This window comes from Garra rufa, chromosome 12, assembly GCF_049309525.1.
Source record: "Garra rufa chromosome 12, GarRuf1.0, whole genome shotgun sequence".
Taxonomy (NCBI): domain Eukaryota; kingdom Metazoa; phylum Chordata; class Actinopteri; order Cypriniformes; family Cyprinidae; genus Garra; species Garra rufa.
Window position 1 is genome coordinate 1924821 of NC_133372.1, and position 8574 is coordinate 1933394.

The window sequence follows — 8574 nt, forward strand, 5'->3', positions numbered from 1 at the left end:
AGTGTATTTTAGTGCACTTTTTTTTTACCTGGGTGTTCAGCATGTAATGGTATATCATCGCCAGCAGAGGGAGCAGAGCGCTAATGTTTAGTTGCAATATTTTTATGCATTATTATAATGTTGCCAAAAAAACACGTCTGCTGAAATCTCTTTTTCATGAGCTGACAGAAACATCAGTCCCAATACAAACAGACAAACACCGAATACATGGGACAAATGTAATTATGTAAATACAGGAGGAGCTCTGACATCACTGTAGTTCAGAGATTCAGAGAAAGTGAAACTAATTTGATCAACAACAATATGGACGCTATGAACTAAACTCAAACTCTTTAAACAACAGAATACTGAGTCGTTCAAAGACCCCTCTGGACACATCTGATACTCACAGGTAAATTACAGAAATATAAGAGAGATTGTCCTAAACAGGATCTGGTTTAGTAGGGTTTATATCAGACTGGAGTGAGTTGAACAGAAGTCAGATACTCCACTGCTTTAGTTGTTTACTGCACTGAAACTGTATAAGAATTGTATTAACAGTTTGTCATTTGATTGGTCATCATGCAAAGTTTGGTGTTTCTGTCATTTAGTCACAACATAAAGGCTAAAGAAACAGGAAGTAAATGACCTGCAGACAAACCGAGCACAAACGTGATACATATATACACACAGTGTGCATACTTATTATGCAATATATGCTTTTATTTATTAAGTTTACTGTTGAATAAGTACAATACTACAAGCAAGTGTTCAACTTTATTTTGTTCTTAAAAATTATTAACATATTTTACTCTCTCAGGGGAATTACAACTTCTCAAATATGTGTGTGTGCAAAATTATTCAGGACTATTCTTTATCAAGAATTTATCAAGAATGTTTAAACAAATAAAAAAATAGAAAACAAAATACAAAATTCAAATAATACATTTATGTCCTTTCAAAGTTTTAAGCAGCCAATACAACTAATCCATAGAATTAGTCAATGTCTTGATTTGTTCTTGATCAGTTGATGCTGTTTAAAGTTGTGTACTGTTTTCTCTCAATGTAAATCTCATGCTTAAGAAGGGCCTACAAGTTATTAGTTGGGTTCAAATCAGGGGAGGAAGGGGACCAGGACTTTATTCTGTCATCTTTGAAGCCTTTTCTGGCAAGACAATTAGAGAAATACTTGAATGCATGTGGTGGAGCATTGTCCTGCATGAAGACTATGGTCTTTCTGGATGATGCTGACTGCTTCTTGCACCACTGTTTGAAGAAAGTGTCTTCCAGAAATTGTTAATAGTATTGAAAATCCAGTTTTAGTCTGTCTGCAACCCAAAAAGGTCCAACAAGTTCATCATTACTAATAACAGCCCACACCATTACACCAGCAGCCCCTGACCACTGTGCTGACGTCTGACTCGAGCTGGTGCTCTGTGTCCATCATTGAGCCAACCACAGGCCCAGCCGTCTGCTCTATTAAATATCTCCATAAAACATGTAAACCCAACATGTGTGTGTGTGTGTGTGTGTGTGTGTGTGTGTGTGTGTGTGTGTGTGTGTGTGTGTGTGTGTGTGTGTGTGTGTGTGTTTTGTTTGTTTGGTTTGGGGAGAGGGGGTTGTATGTTCTTTCTTTAATCTAAACAGCAGGTCATAGTTCAGATTGTTCAATGAGTTTATGAGTCACTCACAGTGTTTCAAATGAATTATGAGATTTACCAATTTATTATCAATATTGATTTAGTTCAAGTGATCTAATTTGGCTTTAAGGCTTAAAGGGAGAATATAACTTTTACTGTAAAGTGCATTTGTTTTTTGTTTTTTTGTTTTCTTGAAAAGGCTTTAAGAGGGAAAGAACAATGGCAGAATCTTCACCAACATCAACAAAAGCAAGAAAAAACAGGAGACAGAGTTTTGACCATGAACCTCCATGTAAGTCAATAAACCATTAAAGAATGAGTGCATGAACTACTTTTATTTTTCTAGGGTTAATGTTGAAAAAACACTACCTAACTTTACATGATCTTATATATATATATATATATATATATATATATTGGGTTTTCTCAAGACACTGTTTACATTAATCATGAAATTATTTTTTAACAGTATTGAAGGAGTTCACACTAATCCTAAATAATGTCTCTTTCCAGTAATGTCATCCTCCAGTGGTCCTCTGTCTGAGGATCTTCAGTGCTCTATATGTCTGGACGTGTTCACTGATCCAGTCAGCACTCCATGTGGACACAACTTCTGCAAGACCTGTCTGAATAAGTGCTGGGACAACAGTCAGACCTGCAGCTGTCCATACTGTAAAGAAACATTCAAGCAAAGACCTGATCTCAAGATTAATACCACACTCAGAGAGCTTGTAGGTCACTATAAAAAGAAAACTCCTGAGAAAACAACTGATGTTCTGTGTGACATCTGTGAGGAAAGAAAGCTGAAAGCCCTGAAGTCGTGTCTGGTGTGTCAGAGCTCTTACTGTGAAACTCACCTGGAGCCTCATTTGAGAGTGGCACGTTTGAAGAAACACAAACTGATGGATCCTGTGAGTAATCTGGAGGACTATATATGTCAGAAACATGAGAGACCTCTGGATCTGTTCTGTAGAGATGATCAGACATGTGTGTGTTACATTTGCACTGTGAAAGACCACAAGAACCACAACATTGTTCCTATAGAAGAGGAGAGTCAAGAGAAGAAGGTAGAAGTTATTGTACTTTTAAAGGACTGATATCATGAGAAATCAGATTTTATTTCATTTTGTGAAATAAAAGCTCATTATGAAAACATACTGTAAGTTTAATCTGTGTTATGATAAACAAGTCTGTGTTGTTCTCTCTATAGACTGAACTGATGAAGACACAGAAAGATGTGCAGCAGATGATCCAGGACAGAACCAAGAAGATTAAAGACATCAAACACTCAGCAGAAGTCAGAAAAGTGAGTTTAAATATAATAATAAAATAGTTGACATAAATATTACATATCATTTAGTTTCATTAGTTTAGCTGTGTGGCTGTGTTCTACTCTGAAGAGCTCATCCCTATGCCATGATCCCTTTTTACCCACTAGAGTTAGAGCTTTGAAGGAATAAAGGGTGTAGGGAACCAACTAATGGTTTCTATATAACACACGTCTGTGCTGTCTTACAACATCTGTGTCACAAGTTAAACATGCACAAAGAATCAAGGGAGTATAAAGTGTCCATCACTTGAATCCTTGGGAATCTTTCATTCTGAAGGACCCTTTGAAGTGTCAAATGAAGAAGCATTAATATGAGTTTTGAGAAGCACCCTGATTATTATTTGTGGGGGTTTTACAGGGACTCTTTCTAAAGGTTACACTGTTACATCAGTAGATGGCGACAAATAAACCTCTCTATGATTGAGTCATTGATTTTGATTTATTCACTCAAATGATTCATTTAAAAACAGGAATGAATCAACACTACAGTTTGTTGCACCTTTGTTTCAAACTAGTATATTTAGGGATCAGAGCAAATACAAACAAGGATAATAATTTATCTAAAATGTAAGTTAGTCATCATTAACTTATTTATTTAATTGTTGTACACTTGTAACCACACTGATGGTCTGAATATCAACATGACTGTGACCTGATCACTTAGTAAAGTAATAGCACACCTCTCCTCAACATGATTGAAAAACACATGATTTGAGGAATCATTCAGTGCAAACAGTGCAGGATGAAGTTTAATACTTCAGTTGAGGGATTCTGAAACCCTTTAAAACCCCATTTATGTATGTGAAAAAAAAATGTATGAGCAACTGTAACACAGATTCTTCTCTTAGTAAACACTGCTAATAATTTGTTGACTGTTTTGGTTGAGCAGAGAAACACAGAGAAGGAGAAAGCAGCCCATGTGGAGCTCTTCACTGATCTCATCCGCTCCATTGAGAGATATCAGACTGAACTGCTGGAGATGATGGAGGAGCAGCAGAAAGCAGCAGAGAAACAGGAGGAAGAGCTGATTGAAGAGCTGGAGCAGGAGATCACTGAGCTAAAGATGAGAAACACTGAGCTGGAGCAGCTCTCACACACTGAAGATCACCTCCACCTCCTACAGGTCAGTCAACATGATCTCTCTGATCAATCATAATGCAGTATATGACACCAGAACACTCCCCATGCTGAAGGATTTCTCCTCTCTCCTGCTGTAGATTCACTCATCCCTGTGCAGCCCTACAAACACCAGGAACTGGCCTGAGATCAGTATGAAGACTCATGAGAGTCTGGAGACTCTGAGGAGAGATCTGACTCAACTGAAGGACACTATAGATGAGAAACTCACACAAACTGGTACATCAATACATACACTGATCAGATAGAAACATGGTTATGTTTTCTATTTGTTAAATATAACATTAACTATACAGCAAAAATATATATATTTTCAAATATATTTATAAATGTATATATTTTTGTAAATAGTTTGGGCCATTTTATGTATACACTGTAAAAAAAAAAAAAATTAAATTGCTTACAGCAATGGCTACCAAACAGAAACCATAAAATAAAGTAAAATATCCTAATTTGAATATGCACTTACAGAACTTTTCATTAAATGTTTTACAAAACAGGTATTTCTTGAAACATTCTGATGAGATACCTTAAGTAAAAAAAAAATGTAATAATAAAAAAAAGGTGAAATGACATAAATCACAAAAGAATTCCATGGAAATGTTCATGAAACAATTTAACAGAAAAACAGATTTTTTTTTCATGACATTCTTTGTAAAATGCAATAACACATGGATTAGTTTATATATATTAGGGGTGGGCATAGATTAATTTTTTTAATCTAGATTAATCTAGATTAAATCTTGGAATTAATCTAGATTAATCTAGATTAAAATGGCTAATTTGAATTCTGCTGAAGGCATTCAGAATATGTGTGCTACCCAAATAATGACTAAAAAGTAAGTCTTCGAGAACGGGCCAGGTGGCGCATTAGATCAGGCGCTCATCTCCTGTTTCCAAAATGCATCACAAACTGCTTGACAATTGCATTTACAACATAATTAACTATACAAACTTGTGTAACCAAGTACTTCTGTGCAAAAGGCTGCACGACGTGCGCGTTGCCGTTAAGTACACAGACGCGCACGGGAATGGATATCTTATCAGCGTGCATAGTCTTCGATTAAACTGCGTTGCTTTTAGAAGTGTCAATTCAGTTGTTGCATATAGTTTAATGTCTTTATTTCGGGATTATCAAAGTAAATTATAACTCAAACTTGAGATTTTACTGGGGCACAGCAGATTTTCACTGGGGCACGTGCCCCAGTAAAAAGGGTCTAGCAACGCACGCACCTGCCCTGAAGCGGCTTCATAACTGCATCTATGTTTGCACGTCTCATTTGATGTGGTAATTTCACAGAAGTTGAAGACTGGTTCTCGCCCCCTACAGTGCAATTCGACTAGGTATACGTCATCCCGACTAAAATATCAAGGTGAAAGTCATCACAGCTTACGTAGTTTAGACCCTGCTCCCAACCCAACTTTGAGAATAGATTAACGGCGATATTTTTTTTATCGCCCGATAAGTGTCTCACGTTAACGCAGCACGTTAATGCCGATAACGGCCCACCACTAATATATATATAGACATATTTGCATTAGTGAATACAAAATCATTCTCAACAATCTCAACAATGGTGATGGTAAAAAAATAAATCAGCTTTTAACATCACAAAACAACCAATAGATTCACAAAACAAAGCTTTTGTTGATTGTCACCACTGTTGAGATTCATGCGCTGATTCTTGATGTCTCTGTGCATCTAAAACATAGAGCTTAATAGTCAATAACCCCAGTAGTGAACAAAGCTAGTCTCTTAATGTGTTATTCTTAATATCTTCTTACTGATGACCAGTTTTCCCTTGTATTTAATGCTTTAACAAACAGGCTTTAGAAACACAGAGTTAAAGCAGCCAGACAAAATCATTTTAATCAAGAGTCAAGAGCCCAACTAATGCAAACACCGAACTTTAATATTTTCAACAAAACATCAACATCTGAAACTCTGTCAATTCTTGAAATGAACTTTTGTATAAAATTAAGTCAGACGGGTTTGTAATAAATGAAGATGCTCAGATCTTGAGAGATCTGATAGCGTTTATTCTTTTGTAATTTGACTTTATTTATTTATTTTTAAATATAAAGAAAGTTTTGGACTTTATTTTACTTAAATTTAACAGTTTTTGTTAGGGAGGTGTTGCTGCCAGTCATTTGACCATGTTTTGTTGTTGTTTTTTTGTAACTATTTTTTTAAATAGTAAAATTTGGTGCCATTTGCACCATCTGGTGGTGATTTCATGAATAATTATCACCATTACTTTTGTAATTTTTTTATTTTAATAGATGTATTTTTTAAATATATATTTATATATTCAAATACCAAGAAATATATTTGCCAAAATATGTTTTAAAATACATTTACATGAATATATTTTCTACTGATTTGTTTTTGACACATTTCTGTATATTTTTTATACATATATTTCTATATATAAAATACATTTTGCAAAATATATAAAAAAATGGCCAAAAAAAATATTTGCTCAAATATATGTTCAAGTAATATAGTTTTGGCCATATATAAAATATTTTTAAAAAGCATTTAAAAAAATTAATTTTGTCCAAAAAAAGCATTTTCTTGCCACAGAAATATATTTATAAATGATGGCTGAAACTAAATATATTTACTATTTCAAAAATATATTTAATTGAGCTTCACTGTTTGCAACATACACTACAAAAGCTTTTTTTTATGTTTTTAAAGAGGTTTCTTATGCTCATCAAGGCTGTGTTGATTTGATCAAAATACAGAAAAAAAATGTAATGTTGGGAAATATTATTATGTTGTAAAACAATGTTTTTTATTTTAAATTAAAAGGTAATTTATATCTTTGGGGTCAGTAAATATTTATTCTCTTTTTTAAAAGAAACAAACACTTTTATTCAGCAAGGATGTGTTAAATTTAATAGAAAGTGATAGCAAAGATTTATATTGTTAGACAAGATTTATATTTTTGAATAAATGCTGTTCTTTTTAACTCAATATTCATCAAAGAATCACAGGTCCTAAAAAAATATTTGGAAGCACCAGATCTGTTTTCAACATTGATAATTCTAATAATAAATCAGCATAATGATTTCTGAAAGATCATGTAACACTTAAGACTGAAGTAACAGCTGATGAAAATTCAGCTTTGCATCACAAAAATAAATTATATTTTAAAGTATATATAAAAAACGTTTTTTATTGTAATAATATTTTGCAATATTACCATTTTGTTCTGTATTTTTGATCAAAGACAGTAAATGCAGCCTTGATGAGTTTAGTGCCTTCTTTAAAAAAAAAACATTAAAAATCTTACCAATCCCAAACTTTTGAGCAGTAGTGTATATTTAGCAAATATTTCAATATATTTTGGCCACAAATAAATATATTTTTTGCCATATGTTTTCTTGTCATTAGTGTCTAGAGAGCTGAAGTGGATGCAGCAGTATGCAGGTACAGTGTGACTCTATACTACACTAGTTTACATTCATACACTCACAGCTTCATTACTGCACTACAATATAAAATAATAATAATTAAAAGATTAAATAATAAAAACAGCATCACAAAATGTGTGTATTGGTATGTTGTGATGGATATTCTCTGTTTTCTCAGTGGATGTGACTCTGGATCCTGATACAGCTCAACCTAGACTCATCCTGTCTGATGATGGAAAACAAGTGAGAGATGGAGACATTAGACAGAAACTCCCAGACAATCCAGAGAGATTTGATCAATGTGTCTATGTCTTGGGAAAGGAGGGATTCTCCTCAGGGAGATTTTATTTTGAGATTCAGGTGAAGGGAAAGACTGATTGGGATTTAGGAGTGGCCAGAGAATCCATTAACAGGAAGGGAGAGATCATAGCTAGTCCCAGTGATGGATACTGGACTGTGATTCTGAGGAATGGAAATGAATATACAGCCTGTGATGATCCTCGTGTGTCTCTGTCTCTGAGAGTGAAGCCGCAGCGGGTCGGTGTGTTTGTGGATTATGAGGAGGGTCTGGTCTCCTTTTATGATGTGGAGTCCAGCTCTCATATCTACTCTTTCACTGGTCAGTCTTTCACTGAAAAACTCTATCCATTATTTACCCCGTGCCTTAATGATGGAGGTAAAAACTCAAGTCCACTGATCATCACACCTGTCAATGATAATAAATGAATTTAAACTCCACATATGAAAGATTAAAATAATGATTTTTATCATTAAAAGTCTGAAAGCATTATGTGCTGCTATTTTTATCATTTTAATATTAAAAATCTATATGCTATAATTAGATATTTTTTTATGTAAATATAATGTTTGTTTAATAATTATTTAACTTTTCATAAACATTGTGCCATTTTTTATGCCATCTCCACCTGACAATTACTATCCGAATGAAGATTAATCGATTCCCCGAGTTGCGCATGCGCCCCGTCACCGTTTTAAACCAGTGGCGCAAAAATGGCGGACCAGCACCTCAGGTAAATTTTTTTTTTTTTTTTTTTTTCAAAATTT

At 34.2% G+C, this 8574-nt stretch overlaps 1 protein-coding gene across 2 annotated transcripts; it reads left to right on the plus strand.

The window, feature by feature from the left end:
• The first annotated feature begins 267 nt into the window (after positions 1-267).
• LOC141346427 (E3 ubiquitin-protein ligase TRIM39-like) lies at positions 268-8299 on the plus strand. Of its 2 annotated transcripts, XM_073851282.1 has the most exons (8): positions 268-391; positions 1819-1911; positions 2133-2686; positions 2830-2925; positions 3839-4072; positions 4167-4305; positions 7490-7525; positions 7688-8299. In XM_073851282.1, exons 2-8 carry the CDS (start codon positions 1839-1841, stop codon positions 8233-8235), a joined length of 1680 nt encoding a protein of 559 aa, XP_073707383.1. In that variant the 5' UTR covers positions 268-391; positions 1819-1838; the 3' UTR covers positions 8236-8299. The 2 variants fall into 2 exon arrangements, with proteins under 2 accessions (XP_073707383.1, XP_073707384.1); XM_073851283.1 differs by lacking the exon at positions 1819-1911 and having other exon boundaries at positions 295-391.
• Positions 8300-8574: the final 275 nt, after the last annotated feature.